Source organism: Thalassophryne amazonica, chromosome 14 (assembly GCF_902500255.1).
Source record: "Thalassophryne amazonica chromosome 14, fThaAma1.1, whole genome shotgun sequence".
Taxonomy (NCBI): domain Eukaryota; kingdom Metazoa; phylum Chordata; class Actinopteri; order Batrachoidiformes; family Batrachoididae; genus Thalassophryne; species Thalassophryne amazonica.
This window is the reverse complement of record NC_047116.1, coordinates 33215602-33236257: the sequence shown is the minus strand read 5'-3', so window position 1 is coordinate 33236257 and position 20656 is coordinate 33215602. Positions and strand designations below refer to the sequence as shown.

The 20656-nt window shown below is 43.8% G+C and overlaps 1 protein-coding gene across 1 annotated transcript in view; it reads right to left on the bottom strand.

Annotated features, from left to right (window-relative positions):
* The window catches only part of LOC117525157 (coiled-coil domain-containing protein 148-like), a 101410-nt gene that overhangs the window by 2278 nt on the left and 78476 nt on the right, over positions 1–20656 (bottom strand). The window contains exons 10-13 of the mRNA XM_034187007.1: positions 8767–8907; positions 4606–4724; positions 3325–3442; positions 3046–3180 (exon numbers count right to left, since the gene is read on the bottom strand). Of these exons, the coding sequence (XP_034042898.1) occupies positions 3046–3180; positions 3325–3442; positions 4606–4724; positions 8767–8907 (513 nt within the window). The remainder of the gene's footprint in view (positions 1–3045; positions 3181–3324; positions 3443–4605; positions 4725–8766; positions 8908–20656) is intronic.

Below are 20656 nucleotides of genomic sequence, written 5' to 3'. Positions count from 1 at the left end.
AGAAGAGACAAAATTCAATTTATTATTCAACTAAACTGCAAATATATGAATTTTTTAACATTTATGAAACACTTCTCTAAATAAATAAATAACAATAAATTCTGAAAAATAACTATTTTTTAAGTGTTGCATGTGCTACACAAGGCCATTGGGTCACTGACCCTAAAGAGATTCCGTCCTTAGCACAGTGATCTATTCAACAATTCAGTGTTACAACCAAAACTATGATACATACACTTTTCTTTCCTTTATATTTGACATCCTTGGCCATGAAAACATACCACTAGAACTTGAAATCACTTTTATGTCTTTATTAGTTCAAAATTTATTGTATAAAAACGATTTTTCGGTAATGGCGGTTTTCTTCTGGATCTAGCTTCATAACATTTGAAGCTACATCAAATCTGATGACACCTTACTGAATCAGTACAGATTCAGCTACAATTTGGTGCTAGTTGTGCATCTCTAGCTTCATTTGTCACCTCACACTGACACATTTTCTATTTTCCCTATATTTTTGCATATTCTGGATCATTAGATCCGGAATCCGGATCCAATCATCACCAAACTTTGTTGTTTGATAGAACATCTGACTATGTTACACCCTAATTTTTTTCAAGCCTTTCTGCCTTGTTTTTGTGGAGTTAGAAACTAGAATGTCAAAATTCCCCCTGTCCCGCAATGGTGAAGAATCCTTTAAAAAAATCCCTGGATCCGGATCGTGATTCGGATCAACACTAAAATCACTTTAATCACTTGTTCCTCTTGTCATTTCCAACCACTCCACAAAATTTCATCAAAATCCGTTCAAAACGTTTTGAGTTATCCTGCTGACAAACAGACAGACAAACAAACAAACAATCAAACAAACAAACTCGACCGAAAACATAACCTCCTTGGCGGAGGTAACAACTATTATATAATGGCTGAGTGGATCCTTGTCATTTGGTGGCTTGTATGTCATGTGACATGGATTATTTGTACCATTTCTTTCATTTACTGTGCAATAGTTCTTTTTTAGCATGCAATTTTGGTGCTATATAAAATGTGCTTTGCTGACAGATGACAATTTGAAGGAGCTAACTGGCGTTGCTAATTCTTCTAACACAGACACACACACACAAAACAAATCCACCACGCTGTAAGCCATCTGGAGGTATGAAGAGCTGTTAGGATGAAGAGGATGAAGTTAGGATGAAAAGCTGGAAAAATTTCTGATGTGATTTTGTTTGTTTGTTTGTTTGCTTGTTTTTTGGAAGTACACAAAGTCAGTGCACGGCATCATGGAATACATTCAGAATCAGAATTATTTTTGAACTATCTGTTTTTCCAACCAATTTTTATGTGGCATTTCACAATTTTGGACTCCAATTTAAAGTTCATGTTGGACTGTTGATGACAAAGCACCAGTGACGAACACCAAAATGTAAGTCCCTTTTCTGTTTAGAAATTAATAAAATATCAAATGACAAAGATCTATTTTAGCAGTTACCATATATAAAACAAATAATGAATGTTTTTCATTCTTTCAATGGAACAAATATTTAATTTGGTGAAAGCTGGAACGTACCATTCAACTCTGCGACCATTCCATCTTTTACCTCGTGAAATATTTGTACCATTAAACTCATAAACATTCATTATTTGTATATCAGTGTTTCCTCTGTTTCACTGGCATGCCCTCCTGACACAGGAGTGTTAAAATGTTTGAAACACCAAAAATAAATATTATTCTCTGTTTTATCATTTGTGAACTAGAATGTTCTGAGTAATGTGCAATTGATGGAAATGTCTTTTGGTAAAATAAATTAAAATGGTCAAAACAGAACAGCTGTTCTCCTGCTCCCTCTTGTGTCCTTCACTTCCTCCAGCTTGTAAAGCAGCATAACAGTTAATCGAATTAACTATAATGTTTATTAATATTGTTTGTGATTACATCTGAAATAAATGAAGCAAACATAAAATATTGAGAATACTTTCTGTTGTGAAGTTTCTTTAAAAAGTAAAGCATCCTTTTCTTCAATCATTCATTTTCTTCTTCTTATCCACATAAACTTAGTAGCTTATCCTTGGCCAAGTCCCATAACTCTTCCAGGAGGATCCCAAGGTGTTCCCAAGCCAGCTGGGAGATATAACCCCTCCACCATGGTGTGTGTCTTCCACAGGACCTCCTCCCAGTTGGACATCCCCAGAAGACCTCCCTGGGCAGCAAATTGGGGGTATTCTTCTCACCAGATGCATGAAACACCATAGCTGGCTCATTTCGATGTGAAGGACTAGCGGATCTACTCAGAGTCCCTGTTGGATATTCAAGCTTCTTACCCTGTTCCTGTGTGTGAGCCCAGATACTCAACAGAGGAACCTCATTTCTGTCACTTATATCCGCAACCTTGTTCTTTCAGTCTTTACCCAAAGTTCATGACAATAGGTGAGGATAGGAGCGTAAATCGAATGGTAAATCAGGTCACTGTCCGATGAAGCCAACAGAAACACACCATCCACAAAAAGCAAAGATTTAATTCTGAGGTCACCAACAGCTTCCAGTCCCTGACTGAGCCTTGAAATCTTGTCCATAAAAATCACGAACAGGACTGGTGACAGTGAACTCTGGTGGAGTCCAACATCCACCAAGAACAGGTCTGATGTGATGCAGAGAATGTGGACTCAGCTCCTACTTTCGTCACAGACAGAGAGACCATATTGCGTGTTGCAGTGGTCCCACGTACCCCATACTTGTTTTTTTTTGCTTTGTAATGTTTCATATGATGACACATGGAAATCTAACCCGGGCAATCACATTGATATTTCGAGCTGATATATCTAATACAGTTTAGAATAAATGCTGCTTTAACTGGACAACAGATGATAGATTTACAATTTGGTTATTTTGTATTTTATATTGATAAATATCTGGATGGATTTCTGCCTGTCTCTGCTGCAACTGAAAGAAAACATGCTTAACTTGTATCTAACCAGGTAAAGGAAAACAAAGGCTTTGCGTATCAATAATCTTGGTTATAGGAGACAAGATCTTCCACACCTCACCTGTGCATCTGTATAGGTGTTAATAGTGAAGAGGGGCTTTTGGAGGTCAGACTGTATTTCATTTGAATGCCGACCCCTCCAAGCCTCTGTGTCTCTCATCATCCTCTGAGGATCTGCTTTTGCCAAAACTGCAACCTAAGATAAAGATGGGAGGAAAAAAAAATTAAAACAGTGGCCTAACAACTGTCTTCTTACTTTGTACCATAAGTCGGACAAGGACAATCCTCACGTTTCCCTGTGAGTTATTGTAACTGACAAAAAGGACAAATAATGAACCACCTGATTTCTCAGAGCATCAAGGCGATGCAGTCTTTCTTCTTCCTCTCTTTGCTGCTTCAGCTCCTGTGCCTCTCTCGCCTCCCTGCGTCGCTGTAACAAATCTGCCCGCAACTGAACCCTGAGGGGAGCACAGAGAGTGAGGACATCAGACCCAAACAGCACCTTTTGGACTCCTCATACCGATCACTCCTGAGACAGCAGGCCCCAGGCTGTGAGGGTTCGCACAGGAAGCCAGGACTAAATCGTGTTTCAAATGCTAAAACTCTACAAATCACAGGTCAAAGGAACAATTTATCCTTAAACACATACTGGCTAATATCCACAGCAAAGTGGGAGGGATAATCAGGACATTTTAAAGGGGTCACATTGTGCAATTTTTTTTTCTCTTTTTATAGTAAAATATGGTTAGATTCATCTTAAACATCCTAAAGATTGAACTGAATTGGTGAAAATGTGTGTGTGTGTGTGTGTATATACTGCATTTTTCAGAGAGAGTCAAGCCTGACATGTAGAATCAGAAATTAAAAATAAGACAGAATTTAATGTAAAGCAAAGCAGCCATGATGATCATGATTCCACTCCAGTGAGTGTCTCAGTTTTACAGTCAGTGAAACTGACCTTCTTCTATAACTCTTTTTTTTTTTATTTCTGAGGGTACGCATGTATACATCCATTCATGGCTAAACTTGTGAATGGAATGCAGAGGGCAAGTCTAAATCCATTTCAGAGCTGTGCGTAATTCACATTTTTAGATTCTTGTTTGCTACCTCTGTGCTACCTCTGTAACTGGCAACACTGCTGACAAGTACTATGCCTGTACTCTTTCCCAAACTTTCTCCCGGATTCTTGTGGCTCAGCTACAAGCTACCAAACTTTGTGACCTTTGCGTGTCCACAACACATAGGCCTACAGTGGGTTGTGAGTTAAGCTTAAAATTCAACTCAAATTCAATAACTGAATTAAAATGCAAAAGTCATTCTCAATTCAATTCAGAATTTTTGCACGGCTCTGATCCATCGATGTGAAATATAGGAATGTAACACAGAGTGCATGTTTTCACCCATTCATGGCTACAGATGGTAGTGGAACGTAGTCTTGTACACATACATCCAACTTAATTTATAATGGAGTGTTACAACACACGTTACGAGTGTTAAATTGTCCCTCTGTAAAGACTTGTTGCAAACCCTGCTGACATGATAACTAACATGTTAGTGAGGTGGAGTCGCCTGACATGTTAAGCAGCAGTCAAAACAAAAGGTCCTGTGGTGGAACACTCACCTCTCCTTATCTCGCTTTGCTTGGTCCTCCATAACTCTCCTTAGATTAGCAAGTCTCTCTTCCTCTCTCTGCTCCACGATTTCCCTCCTCCTCTGCTGCTTTAAGTAAAACAGTCTCACCTGAGGAAAAAAAAAGCAACGATTTACAAACATCAACAACACAAAGTTAACAAGCAGAAGGGTAGCAGCCACGCTCTTGCTAATTTGAGCCCCACAGATCTTTGTGTCCTATCGATTTTGTTAGAGCAGGAATTAGATAAGAGTAAATAGAGAGAATGAGATGATATTTCAATGTCTGGCGGGACCATTGTACTAAATTATATGGAATCCAATGCCGCCTAAATGCTCTCATTAATCAGAGATAGTCTCAGATTGCACATACTCGCCTAACAGACTCCCGAGGAGAAAATTAAAGAGACACAAACACAGCATATTCGTGTATTGGCGTACCTGCACGCATAAACAAGAGTATAACAGACTGATGAAAAATATCCAGAAAATCCCTCTGCAATAATGATATCATAAATGGTAAGCAACCCGAAGCAACCACAGATTGATGGTATACTTCTACTATGGATTTTCTATTACTCTGACACTCTTGATCATTTATTAGAGGGATATTTCCTCATCTGACATGAAGGTCCATCAATGTAGAGGAGTCCAGTGAGGCATTCTTGTGATTTTTAGGCTGTGTACGAGGTCTGTCAATAAAGTATCGTACCTTTTTATTTTTTTCAAAAACTATATGGATTTCATTCATATGTTTTTACGTCAGACATGCTTGAACCCTTGTGCACATGCGTGAGTTTTTCCACGCCTGTCGGTGACGTCATTCGCCTGTGAGCACGCCTTGGGAAGGAGTGGTCCCGCCCCCTCATCGGATTTTCATTGTCTGGAAATGGCGGAATGAAAAGGACTTTTTTTCCATCAGAGTTTTTTCAGAAGCTGTTAGAGACTGGCACCTGGAAACCATTCAAAAAATTTATCTGGCTTTCGGTGAAAATTTGACGGGCTTCACAGAGAATAAGGACTTTTATTACAGCTTTCAGGACTGCTTTAAGGACGGTCGGTGCGCCGCACTCAGAGCTGCGACGACGAGGCACAAACCACTGGATCATTTCTAAACGGATCGCTGTGTGGAGCCGGGACCGTCGTGTGTTCTTTCTCTGGTTATCACAAGAGCTGGACACCAGCCATTTTCAGGCAGATTTCACTTTTAACAAGAGATTTTGTCATGGAAAGCCGCGCGGAGGCTTCGCGCGTCACGTCCGATTCGCTGATGAAGCGAGACAAAGGAACACCTCCGTTTCGGAGTGTTAGAGGACAAGTTGGGACATGTCTATCTCGGCTTTCAGTGCTTACCAGTCGAGTGAGTATGAGAGAAATTGTGGAGAGCTGGACATGTCCCAACTTGTCCTCTAACACGCCGAAACGGAGGTGGACTATTTGTGGTTTTCTGTTCACCACACATCAGCCACATGTGACTGCCATTCTTGTTTAGTTTAGCTTTGCTCTACAGTTGTTGATTGTTGTTCCATGATTGCTTGTGTCACTAAGTTTGTTTTCAGTCTTTTCCATTTGTTGTCTAGTCTGATTCTGTTCATGTTTAGTTTCAATGCAGCCTTTGGTTTTTAGTTCTTCTCTCTCTGGATATTTTAGTATTGTTAGTTTTTGTTTCTTAGTCATGTCCATGCTGTCACTGCACTCCCTGGTCTGTCACTTTTCATCTCGGTTCTCATGTTTTCACGCCCAGTTTCATTTGTATCACTGTCACGTCCTCTCATCACGTCACTCTCTTGCCCTACACCAGTACATCCTCATCTCTGTTGGCCACGCCCTGGTTGTCACCTCCTCGCCCACTTCTCACAGCACTCTCGTCTCACAGTTGTCTCTCATCTCTGTTTCTTCTGTTCCCACCTACTTCACATCATGTCCTAATTATCCACGGTGTATTAAGCGCTGTGTGTTTTGTCATCTGTGCTCATTTGTTGATATTCTTATCTTCATCTTCGCCCTTCTTTTCAGTCTCTTGTTTCCATGTTTTGCTCGACCTCGCTTTGTTTTCTGGATGTGGGTTTTTGTCTTCGCCCTTGTTACACTGTTTTGCAGTGCTCTTGAACCCTGCCTGTTTTTGACAACTCCTCTGCTTATCGATAAAGCCTTTTTATTCAACCTCCTGCCTGTGAGTCTGCATTTTACACCCTACCACCTTCTGTGCCCAGGTTCCCCATGAATCATGACATGATTTTTGTTTCTCTTCATGTTTTTGCTTCTTAAATGTTGGAGATTCATGTTTTCTTGCCTTCTATTGTGATAGTTAATATATAATCCACAACTTCACAAAAATTAGGGTTATCAAACTTGTTAGCCCACACTAGCCCCCAGTAGATCGCAACTTTACAAAACTGCATCATTTTGGAACTGCAATATGGTGGCCTCCATGAGGTGGCCCCCTTCCACGTAGATATGAAAGGCTCAATCTAAGTTTATGAAAACACATAAGTTTGCCATTGCAGGTAAATTATAGCTACACTAATGAACACTGAACAGAGGGTTGTGAATGCTATACATACATATATTTCTGCTAATAAACACCACTGGAACTTTAAACCCACACATCAATGACTAAAATAGAGGAGAAGTACATTATGACTCAGACACTTCAACAGCTACGCAATTCCGATCCTTTTATTGGTCTATAAGGCAGTTTCTACTTTTAGAATAGAAGATTTGTCATTGTAGACATACAACAAGATTAGATATTTAAAAATTGTCTCCCTTTTCCGTACCATTACAACATTTTCTAAATTGGGGTTGTAGATTACATCTTCACGAAATGACACTTTTCAAGAGGACAAGCTGTTTGTACCTTTGGACAATTTTCCAGTCTTAAAGTGCTCAGATGAAGTTTGATGATTCTATTATGCAATAAAGAATTCACACGGAGATTGATTACTTTGGACATTTAAGCTGTGAACAGCCTTTCAAATTTCACAGAACTGATTAAATTTAGTTTCTACTGAAATCCAAGCATTAAAATTAGGGAACTGAGGGTTGAAGACAAAATGGCAGGTGCAGGATGTGGAGTGAGACAAACAAATAGCAGTGAGAAAAAAACTGAGAGCAACAGAAACCGAAGGCAGAATAAAATACAACTATGAACAGGAACTTGAACAGAACAAGAGACATGAGAACTAAAAGAGAAACAAGAGATAATAAGTACAAAAGACAAAACTAAACTGGAACTGACTAACAACATAAGAATACAATAAAGATTACCAAGCAAAGACTAGATGATAAACAGAATGCAAAACCTGATATTAAAGTACAGCAGAAAAATGACAGAAATGAAAACAGCAAAAATAACCTAATGATAACTAAATGATGCATAATGTGAACACAAACCAGCTAGAGAAAACTAGAACCGAACTGAACATATAGCCAAAGAATAAAAGTAACAAAGAAAGAAAATGACAAAGCAAAATAGAACAGAGAATAATCACATCATGAAAATAATAACTAATAAAACAAAGCTGGGGCAGATGGAGATGAACAATAGAAGCCTAAATCAATCAGGGCGGGGCATGACAAACACCACACATGCACACATGCGCTTCCTCCTGTAATTAGTCTGCATGACAGCAATGAAGGAATAGACAATATTCATGATGGAATTTTCCCCCAGATACATATGTCCTCTTCATTAAAACAAGCTGTAATTCTGCAGCATGTTACAAAAATGTATTCATTTATTTTTCCCCCTTCAGGGGAATAAATTAGCTCATTTTTCCAGACAGTGCAAATTTTGATCATCTTGGCAATGTCATATTTTGAATCCCTTATTTAAATGCTAACACATAAAATTATAGTGGTGCCAATGAAAATTGTTTCCACAGCTTAAATCTTAAAAGCCCATTGGCCGTACACCTTTAATTATTAAAATGCATGCATACACATGCATTAACCTCATATGCTGTACACTAAAAATGCTTATGTATGACAATAGCTTACTGTATCTGTAACCACTTCTGAAAACTTTAAAGTCTTGGCATCAAGCATCACTCAAAACGTTCGTGTGGAATCTTGACCCTGGACACCCATACAAAACAGTGTTGATGTGGCAAGTGCTGCTGGCAGAAGCCATCAGCGCCTGGATGTTTACTTTTTCTTTCTTCTGTGACCTGATGGCCTCCTCCTTCTCCTGCACCTCCTTTAGCCTCGCCTCATGTTCCTCCTGTTGTTGGGCAGCCAAAGCTTCCTCCTGCTTTGCCACTTCTTCCTGCTGGAAGCGCCACTGCTGCACCTACAACACACATGAAACTACTCAAACTGAGAGTTTGGAGGTGTAGAAAAGCAGGTTATTGTCCATGAGAAGAAGCCTCGGAATACTCCGAATGAGCTGAGCGTTCACTGGTGCCATGGTGCTAAAATGTGATGAGAAATATGCCTTTGATACAAGTATTGAACAATAGAGGAAATCCATGCAGTTTAGCACGGCGATAGTCATTCGTTATTCCAGACGGGGAAGTATTGACAACACAAAGCATCTCCGGGGAAAAAACAAACCTTCACCGCACTTCATTTTGAATACCACTCTGTGGCATTTCAAAGAGATTCAAGAGCCAAAGGTCAGGAAATCTCAAACACTGACATGTCTGAAAACAGGAAAACCACCAAACACGGACACCATCAAAAACACCATCAAATACCTCACGTTCATGATTTGGGCGAACACTTTCACTCAAAACACTGAGAAATAGTGTAAACATTTCAAGCTGTCACACACGTACACACAGAGGCATGCAGGGACTGAGTGAATGACAGGTTCGTTATGCGGCAGCATCTCTGTTGGCATGCTGGGTATTAAAGTGATGCAGTCCGACCAGGCAGTCACATTCACAGATCCATCAGAGAAGAGCTTAAGATTCCCTGAAGGAAAGAACTGCAAATTAACATGGTCTGACACACATTAGCACCAGCTGAACTATCAAGTCAATCACATTTGATCTGTGCCTGAAGAGAAGCAGCAGCTGGCTGCCTGCATGGTTCACAACAACCCTGCCTCCAATCTACTTCAATCTCAAACTGTTGGAGTTGGAAATAGTTGGAAAAGTGATGGTTTTCTTCAGCGGAATTCCAACAGTTGTTTTGACGGCGCTATACACAAAAGGTTGTGTAGACATCTTGTAAGAAGCACAAATGCACATGAGGTGACTGAGCTGTATGTGCATTTTTTTAAATATTATTTTTATTCCTAATCCTAAACATGGCCAAAAAAAAGAGAAACAAAATACATCTGGTAAAGCACCTTTAAGGAATTAAACTCACTCACTCATCTTCAACTGCATAGCTGGGATCGGGTCGCGGGGGCAACAGTTCCAGCAGGGGACCCCAGACTTCCCTTTCCTGAGCCACATTAACCACCTCTGACTGAGGGATACTGAGGCATTCCCATGCCAGTGTGGAGATATAAACTCTCCACCTAGTCCTGGGTCTTGCCCGGGGTCTCCTCCCAGATGGATGTGCCTGGAACACCTCCCTAGGGAGGCGCCCAGGGGGCATCCTTACCAGATACCCAAACCACCTCAGCTGGCTCCTTTCAACACAAAGGAGCAGTGGCTCAACTTCCTTTTTGTCACAACAGTACAGCAGAGCGAATGCAATACCGCCCCTGCTGCACCGATTCTCCAGCCAATCTCCATTGTCCCCTCACTCATGAACAAGACCCTGAGGTACTTGAACTCCTTCACTTGGGGCAAGACCTCATTCTCTACACGGAGTGGGCAATCAATCGGTTTCCTGCTGAAAACCTTGGCCTCAGATTTAGAGGTTCTTTAAGGAACAAAAAATAGGAAAATACTGTATTGTTATAGTACAAATACTGCAGTATATTCAAACACACAATCCTCATTTTGTTGTATCACTCATTTGGGTATTAATATTTTGAAATTATTTACATCTACACTGACTAACTAGTCATGTTATTAGCAAAGTAGGTGTACCTCCCTTGTTCATAACCCTAACCCTAACCCTAACCCATCTGCTGGGTGTGCAAAATATAAACAGGACCAAAAATAACTTATTTTAAAATCATTTTTATATTATTACTATTATTATTTGCCATTTCAATTACTGTTTGGTTGTTCACTCATTATTTATATTTATTCCATAGGTGATGCCATATTAAACAGCATCAGTTCAGTTTAATTCCATCCATCCATTTTCTTCCGCTTCATCCGAGGTCGGGTCATGGGGGCAGCAGCTCAAGCAAAGCCGCCCAGACCTCCCGATCCACACACACCTACTCCAGCTCCTATGGGGGAACCCTGAGGCGTTCCCAAGCCAGCTGCAAGACGTAGTCCCTCCAGCGTGTCCTGGGTCTTCCCTGGGGCCTCTTCCCGATGGGACGTGCCCGGAACACCTCTCAAGCGAGGTGTCCTGCGAGGCATCCAGGGGGCACCCGAAAAAGATGCCTGAGCCACCTCAGCTGGCTCCTTTCGACGTGGAGGAGCAGCAGCTCGACTCCGAGCACCCTCTGAGCGACCAAGCTCCTCACCCTATCTCTAAGCGAACGCCCAGCCACCCTGCAGAGGAAACTCATCTCGTCCGCTTGTACTCGCGATCTTGTTCTTTCGGTCATGAGCCAAATCTCATGACCATAGGTGAGGGTCGGAACGTAGATCGATCGGTAAATTGAGAGCTTTGCCCCCCTGCTCAGCTCTCTCTTCACCACGACGGTCCGATACAGCGACCGCATAACTGCAGATGCTGCACCGATCTGTCTGTCAATCTCACGCTCCATCCGTCCCTCTCTTGTGAACAAGACCCTGAGATACTTAAACTCCTCTACTTGAGGCAAGGACACTCCACCGACCTGAAGAGGGCAAAGCACCTTTTTCTGGTCGAGAACCATGGCTTCGGATTTGGAGGTGCTGATCTTCATCCCAGGCGCTTCACACTCGGCTGCAAACCGCTCCAGTGCACGCTGAAGGTCTTGATTTGACAAAGCCAACAGAACCACATTGTCTGCAAACAGCAGAGATGAGATTCTGTGGTTCCTAAACCGGACCCCCTCTACACCCTGACTGCGCCTAAAAATTCTGTCCATAAAGGTAATGAACAGAACTGGTGACAAAAGGCAGCCCTGGTGGAGGCCAACATGCACTGGAAACAGGCTTGACTTAGTACCGGCAATGCGAACCAAGCTCATGCTGCAGTCGTACAGGGACCGGATAGCCCTTAACAAAGGACCCCGGACCCCGTACTCCCGGAGCACCCCCACAGGGCACCTTGAGGGACACGGTCGAACACCTTCTCCAGATCCACAAAACACATGTGGACTGGTTGGGAGAATTCCCATGAACCCTCGAGCATCCGATGGAGGGTGTAGAGCTGGTCCAGTGTGAAGCGACCAGGATGAAATCACACTGCTCCTCCTGAATCCGAGGTTCGACTATCAGTCAAATTCTCCTCTCCAGTACTCTGGAATAGACCTCACTGGGCAGGCTGAGGAGTGTGATTCCCCTGTAGTGGGAACACACCCTCCAGTTTCCCTTCTTAAACAGATGGACCACAACCCCAGTCTGCCAATCCAGAGGCACTGTCCCCGACTGCCATGCAATGTTGCAGAGACGTGTCACCCAAGACAGTCCCACAACATCCAGAGACTTAAGGTACTCCGGATGGATTTCATCCACCCCGGGAGCCTTGCCACCGAGGAGCTTTCTGACCACCTCGGTGACTTCGGCCTGGGAGATGGATGAGTCCACCTCTGAGTCCCCAGTCTCTGCTTCCTCTTCGGAAGACGTGACGATGGGATTGAGGAGATCCTCGAAGTATTCCTTCTACCGCCCGACAACATCCCCAGTCAGGGTCAACAGCTCCCCACCCGCTCTGTAGATAGTGTTGGTGGAGAGCTGCTTCCACCTCCGGAGGTGCCGGACAGTTTGCCAGAATTTCTTCGAGGCCGACCGATAGTCCTCCTCAATGGCCTCCCCGAACTCCTCCCAGACCTGAGTTTTGCCTCTGCAAACGCACAGGGTGCAGCACGCTTGGCCTGCTGAAACATGAGTCATCAGAAGATGACATATTCCCTCTGTACCCATAAATCATTAATACAAAGTGTTGGGGGTTCACCCAATACACCCTTATGCTAAATATGAATTAAACTGGTCAACTGGTTCTTGAGATGTCATGCTAAGAAGGGTGGCAATGACAGTATATTGAATATCTCGCTGTGACCTTGAAATTAACTCCAAGATCACAGTAATCAACTGGTGTCGGGGGTTCACCCAAGTACACCCTTATGCTAAATGCGAATGCAATTGGTCAACTGGTTATTGAGATGTCACGCCAAGAAGGGTGGCAATGACAATATCTTGAATATCTCGCTGTGACCTTGAAATTAACCCCAAGATCACCGTAATCAACTGGTGTTGGGGGTTCACCCAAGTACACCCTTATGCTAAATGTGAATGAAATTGGTCAGCTGGTCCTTGAGATGTCGAGTGAAAAAGGGTGGCAATGACAATATCTTGAATATCTCGGTGTGACCTTGAAATTAACCCCAAGATCACCGTAATCAACTGGTGTTGGGGATTCACCAAAGTACACCCTTATGCTAAATGCGAATGAAATTGGTCAACTGGTTCTTGAGATGTCGCGCTAAGAAGGGTTGCAATGACAAAATCTTGAATATCTCGCTGTGACCTTGAAATTAACCCCAAGATCACTGTTATCAACTGGTATTGGGGGTTCACCCAAGTACACCCTTATGCTAAATGCGAATGAAACTGGTCAACTGGTTATTGAGATGTCATGCGAAGAAGGGTGGCAATGACAATATATCTAGCTGTGACCATGAAATTAACCCCAAGATCACCGTAATCAACTGGTGTTGGGGATTCATCCAAGTACACCCTTATGCTAAATGCGAATGAAATTGGTCAACTAGTTCTTGAGATGTCACGCTAAGAAGGGTTGCAATGACAATATCTTGAATATCTCGTTGTGACCTTGCAATTGACCACAAGGTCACAGAAATTGACTGGTGACTCTATTTCCATTCTAAACAACTCCCCGGCCAGCGAACAGGGAGAATTGCTTTTAGAGCCTGTATTTTAATTTTTTTAAATGAACAAAAATAAACTTTACATAATTTGAAGCAGACCTGTTGGCAGCACACAGAGTAAACAAAGTTTTTGAATCTTACCTGTTACCGTTCTTTTTCCCAGAGTCTAAATCACTGCCTGACAAAAACTTATCCACATAAGACATCTGGAAGTACTTTAATTCCTTATCGTGGAATTGCGTGTGAATAACCGCAGTGTTTTTAAAGATGTCCCTCTGTATTTGGTCTGGGTGCATTTCTTAGCTGCCAACAAGCAGAAAATAACTCACTTGTTTAAGAGCTGAAAGTCTTTTTTGTAATTATTTTATTAGTCACAACGGTTCCAGCGTTCACCCTGACTATCCATCGTGTCTTCATTATTCTGCTCGCAACTAAAATAAACCCCAACAATGAGCCATCAAAATAAAAAAAGTATGTTAAATTGCACTCTCGTGAATGCTGATTTTATCATCAGCTGTCCAAGATGGTGGCAGTGCTTCCACAGTGCCACCAGTGGCCACTGTCTAAAATGCATCGGAGTCTCATCTCTTGGTTCTCTATTCTCCTTGAATAGAATAGAACAGAATAGAGCCTATATTGTCATTGCACATATACATACAACGAAATTTGTTCTCTGCATTTAACCCATCCCATCACAGTTAGATACAATCCAACCACTAGGAGCAGTGGGATCCAACTCCAGATGTAGAGAAGCTGCCTTGTTCAGGGGCAGAGAAAGGAGCAGACCCTAAATAAGCATGTTTTTGATTGTGGGAGGAAGCCGGAGTACCCGGAGGAAACCCACACAGACACAGAAAGAGCATGTAAACTCCCTACAGAAAGGGTGGGAAGGGATCCCATGACCTGACTGTGAGTCACCAGTACTAACCACTAAAGCACTGTGCCGCTCTGCTACAGTGTTCGGAACATTATCTTATACCCCTATTCCATAAAGCAGCGTTCTTTCCTGTTTCATCTTGAACAGTTTTTGAAGCATCATAGTAACTGTCTTAATCCATCTTTTGCCAATCTTGAACAAACTTGGTACACCCAGTAGTCACTGGCACCAGTTTTGAAACTGGGGTGAAATTTTTGAGCTGTTCAAATATTTCATCCCAAATTCACCAAATCTGTATCATTATGTGGTCACTTCCAGGTGTTTGGAGTCTTAACAACTTCAATCATGTTCAAACATCTTTAAACGGGTTAGTCCAAGAGAGTACAGCTTGATGCTTGTTTGCTTGTGTTCCATCGGGCTAAAAATTTGAAACAAAAGCAGCATTTGGTGCGGTTCTGGCTGAGGACGCAGCTTGGTGCAGCTTTACTTTTGTTTTTGAGCGAGTTGTCAGGGATGCACTTTATAAACAGTCTAATAGGAGGCATCCCCGAGCTAGTGTCGGTCGGAAGTGTTGTTAATCGTTGTAAGATGTATTTCAAAGTGAGTCCTTTGTTAAACCGGTCTCCAAAAGACAAACAATATTTAAAGTATTTATATGTCCAGGTAGAAACTGCGATCTGATAGAATCGCAGTTTCTACCGGTAGAGATTGTGATCGCAATATCTACTGGTAGAAATTCCGATCCAAATGTTGTCAAAGTAGTTCTCAGAGGACCTTGTAACTAAAGTTACCTTATTGAGTTTGAAAACTAATCCATCCATCCATCCATCCATCCATCCATCCATCCATCCATCCATCCATCCATCCATCCATCCATCCATCCATCCATCCATCCATCCATCCATTTTCTTCCGCTTATCCTAGGTCGGATCGTGGGGGCAGCAGCTCAAGCAAAGCCGCCCAGACCTGCCAATCCACACACACCTCCCCCAGCTCCTCTGGGGGATCGCCGAGGTGTTCCCAAGCCAGCTGAGAGACGTAGTCCCTCCAGCGCGATCTGGGTCTTCCCCGGGGCCTCCTCCCAATGGGACGTGCCCGGAACACCTCTCCAGCGAGGCGTCCAGGGGGCATCCAAAAAAGATGCCCAAGCCACCTCAGCTGGCTCCTTTCGATGTGGAGGAGCAGCGGCTCGACTCCGAGCTCCTCCCGAGTGACAGAGCTCCTCACCATATCTCTAAGGGAGCAGCCAGCCACCCTGCGGAGGAAACTCTCGCTTGTACTCACGATCTTGTTCTTTCGGTTATGAGCCAAATCTCATGACCACATCAACAATGGATGTGGAGAACATGGTCCACTTGGACTCCATGTCTCCAACCTCCCCCGGGATCTGGGAGAAGCTCTCCCAGAGGTGGGAGATGAAGACCTCGCTGACAGAGGGTTCCGCCAGTCGTTCCCAGCAGACCCTCACGATACATTTGGGCCTGCCAGGTCTGACTGGGTTCCTCCCCTCCCAGCGGATCCAACTCACCACCAGGTGGTGATCGGTCTACAGCTCAGCCCCTCTCTTTACCCGATTGTCCGAGACACCGATGATACGACTACAAAGTCGATCATCGACCTCTGGCTCAAGGTGTCCTGGTGCCACGTGCACTTATGGACACACCTGTGCTCGAACATGGTGTTCATGATGGACAAACTGTGACTAGCACAGAAGTCCAACAACTGAACACCACTCAGGTTCAGATCGGGGAGGCCGTGCTTCCCAATCACGCCCCTCCAGGTCTCACAGTCGCTGCCCACGTGGGCGTTGAACTCCCCCAGGAGAACAATGAAGTCCCCGGTCAGAGCACTATCTCGTTCCCCTCCCAGAGACTCCAAGAAGGTTGGGTACTCTGCACTGCTGCTTAGCCCATAGGCCGAGACAACAGTGAGAGACCTGTCCCCAACCCGAAGGCATAGGGACACGACCCTCTCGTTCACCGGGGTAAACTCCAACACATGGCGACTGAGCTGGGGAGCAATAAGCAATGCTACCCCAGCTCACCGCCTCTCCCCGTGAGCAATGCCAGAAAAGTGGAGCATCCAGCCCCTCTCAAGGAGGTGGGTACCAGAGCCCAAGCTGTGCGTGGAGGTGAGCCCGACTATCTCTAGTCGGTACCTCTCAACCACCCGCACAAGCTCAGGCTCCTTCCCCCCCAGCGAGGTGACATTCCACGTCCCAACAGCCAGAGGCTGTGAGCGCGGGCCGGGCCACCCGCCCTCGACTGCCACCCAGTCCAGGGCAGTTCAAAAGCTCTCATGACCAACACAAAATCAAGGACCGAGACATCGCCCGGTATGGCGGAGCCGGGGCCCAACCCTGCAGCCAGGCCTGGGGTTGCGGCTCACGCGGCAGCGAATCGGACGTGACGCGCAAAGCCTCCGCGCGGCTTTCCATGACAAAATCTCTTGTTAAAAGTGAAATCTGACGGAAAATGGCTGATTTCCAGCTCTTGTGATAACCAGAGAAAGAACACACGACGGTCTCGTATCCACAGAGCCATCCATTTAGAAATGGTACGGTGGCTTGTGCCGCGTTGTCGCAGCTCGGAGCGTGGCGCACTGACCGTCCTTAAAGGGGTCCTTAAAGCTGTAGTTAAAGTCCTTATTCTCTGTGAAGCCCGTAAAATTTTCACCGAAAGCCAGATAAATTTTTCGAATGGTTTCCAGGTGCCAGTCTCTAACAGCTTCTGAAAAAATTCTGATGGAAAAAAAGTCCTTTTCATTCCGCCATTTCCAGACAATGAAAATCCGACGAGGGGGCGGGACCACTCCTTCCCAAGGCGTGCTCACAGGTGAATGACGTCACCGACAGGCGTGGAAAAACTCATGCATGCGCACGAGAGTTCAAGCATGTCTGACGTAAAAACATATGAATGAAATCCATATAGTTTTTGAAAAAAACAAAAAGGACCGTTACTTTATGGACAGACCTCGTACACTATCTTAATTGCTGAATATAACAAAATATGATTATGACATCCCAATTGATATTTTATTACATTTCTGATCAAGGTTTACTTTTTTCCCCAAGTATAGTGGATCTCTGTTGTTGCAGTCTTTACTGGCAGAAACTCTGATCAAAATGTTATCAAAGTAGTACTCAGAGCAAGTAAAGGCAACAACACAGGTGGAGATTGTGTTCGCAATCTCTACTGGTAGAATCATAATTTCAACCTTGACACACACACACACACACACACACACACACACACACACACACACACACACACACACACACACACACAAACACGAGGTCTGTTAGAAAAGTATCCGACCTTTTTATTTTTTTCAAAAACCATATGGATTTGATTCACGTGTGATTGCATCAGCCAAGCTTGAACCTTCGTGCGCATGCGTGAGTTTTTTCACGCCTGTCGGTTGCGTCATTCACCTGTGAGCAGGCTTTGTGTGAGCACTGGTCCACCCCTCTCGTCGTTTTTTTTATTGCAAATAAATGTCTGAATGATTTGGAGCTTTGCTGCATCAATTTTTTTTTCCAGAAACTGTGAGAGACCTCCAGGTGGACACAGTTTGGAAAATTAATATGGCTTTCAGGGACGATTTTATGGGGATTAAACAGATTAAGGAGTGATCCAGTTGGTTTAAAGACCGCCCACAACTGCTGAGAGCGCGCCGTGCTCCGAGCGCAGATCGACAGGCTCAAACCCCGCTGAAACAACCAGATCATTTCCAACGTGAAGGCTTTGTTGATCCGGGACGTCGTCTGACTTTCACAAAAAGGCAGAAGGCGTGGACATCAGCACTTTTTCGGCATATTCCACTGTTACGGTCATGAGCTGGGTAGGCATGCCACAGAAGGAGGTTGAACACAAATGCAGACTCAAAATACTGAGGTATACGTTAAAGGCTTTATGTCAAAAATCAGGCTGGGGTTCGGTACACAAAAAGGCAGTCTGAGAAGCAGCGGCACAGGCAGGGGTCAGGCAGAGGCGTCGTCAACAACAAGCATGGTTCAAAAATACCAGGAGACACAATACATGGGTAGAGGTAGGAGCAAGGTCAAAAAACAAAGCACGGTCAAAAATGGCAAGGCATATACAGAGCAAAAACAAAGGCTGGAACGTGGACAAAAAATCACAACGAACTAGCAGGGAGTGGAGAAAGTGAGGAGCTTAAATAACAAGTAATTAGGGAAACAAGGCACAGGTGTCAGGGAAGGTTCTGGAAGGGGTGTGGTCAGATGAGACAGAGGTGAGACAGGAGTCAAGAGAGTGCAAGAAGACAATGAAGGTGAGAGAAGCAGATGCAAGATGGTGCAGGAAGACAAATGCAAAGTGAACAGGACCTGACAAGATGGTAAACCTAACCACAGTGATCCAAATAAAACACGAAGACAAAAGATGAACAAAACCCAAGTCCCAATACACAAGAAATAAAATAAAGAAAACCTGACATGAAGGAACAAAGAATTAAACCATGAAACAAATGTAAGAATAAAAGACTAAGACCAAACCAGAATGGAACTATGTGGAACCATAAACAGATAATTCAACATAAGACAAAAGAAAAGCAAACAGGAAATAAAACTAATGAATATACAAAGGTAGGAATGAAACTAGACACATGACTAAAGTAAGATAAACAGGAAATAACTGAAACAGAACATAAAACCACTGACAAAAGTATTACACACAGGAACAAGATAATCAGAACCAAAGTATGATGAGACTAGATTAATAACTAAAATAAAATGACCAAATAAAAACAATAGGGGACAAAACATGACTGGGCCAGACTGGGGCCGAAACCTGACATCACCCCCCCCCCCCCCACCAAGGCAGCCGACACCGATGGCTGACAGAACCCCCCCAAAACCCAAGAAGGGGCGACCACACAGCACAGACGACCATGGGAGGAAGGAGGGGGACTGGACGGAGGGCATCCAGAGACCCGCTCCTCAACAATGGAACAAAGGGCAGGCAGCCGATAGATGGACGAAACGCAGAAAGAAAACCAGGAGAGTGACCGGGCGGCAGGCAAAAGAAAACATGGGAGTCAGGAGGTCGGACAAAAGCAGAGGCCATGGGTGGGCCACGCGGCCCATGCTGCCGTCAGGTGACTAGCCACAGGACCCACAGGGAACCACGGCTGGGGCCTGAAGACACTGGTTCGGCTAACAGAGTCTAGGACAGTGTCAGGAGGCCGGCCAGGGACCACAATCGAATCAGAGGAAGGACAGGAGTTACCCTTGCCAACCGAAGTGGACACAACACTGAACCTCCCCAAGGCTATGGCATTACAGAGCTTCCCGAGGCAGGAGAGATTACAATACATAACAGGTGAGCTGAGAAAGGAGTGAACGTGCAGGAAAACGAGGCGCATCAAAGGGGAAGCACAATTAAACAAAACGGCAATCAACAAAATCCAAACCAATCAAAAAAGCCACAGAGAGAAAATCTGGCAGACGATGGTTACTGAGAATGGAAACCGAGTAATGCTAGAATGTAAAATACGTGAGAACCAACATAATGACCGACTCCGGAGATAAAACATAGTGACAGAATCAACAAAAGAACCATGGAAAGAAGGGTCTATGAAAAACGGCCGGGTGGAAAAATACCATCTAAACAATAAACTAAAACAGAAAGGAAACCATTGAAAAGAAATGCACAAACCAAGTAAACAAGAAAAAGAGCCATATGGAAATGAAACCTGCTTGACATAAGAATGCAAACTCCCAGAATCCCAACCAAGTAGGCCCTGGGCCCAACCAAAACCCCCTGAACCCATCAAAGAACTTGGAAAAAAAATGAACAACATAGCGATATAGGTAGTCAACTCGTTTCTGATACAAACGGAAATGGTTTAAAGACTCAAAAAATATAATGAGGCTGTGGTGAAGTACATGGGAGATCACAGTCAAAACTGTTGTGAAAGTGTAGGAACACGGACCCACAACAGGGGGCGCAATGAACGGACAATGGAGGAAGGTGAATAACAAGGTTTACTATTGTGAAACGAGCACAATGAATACAACAATCACAATTTGGGGTCGAATCCGCTGGTGTCGTGTGGGCAGGCTCGAAGGTAGGAGACGTCCGT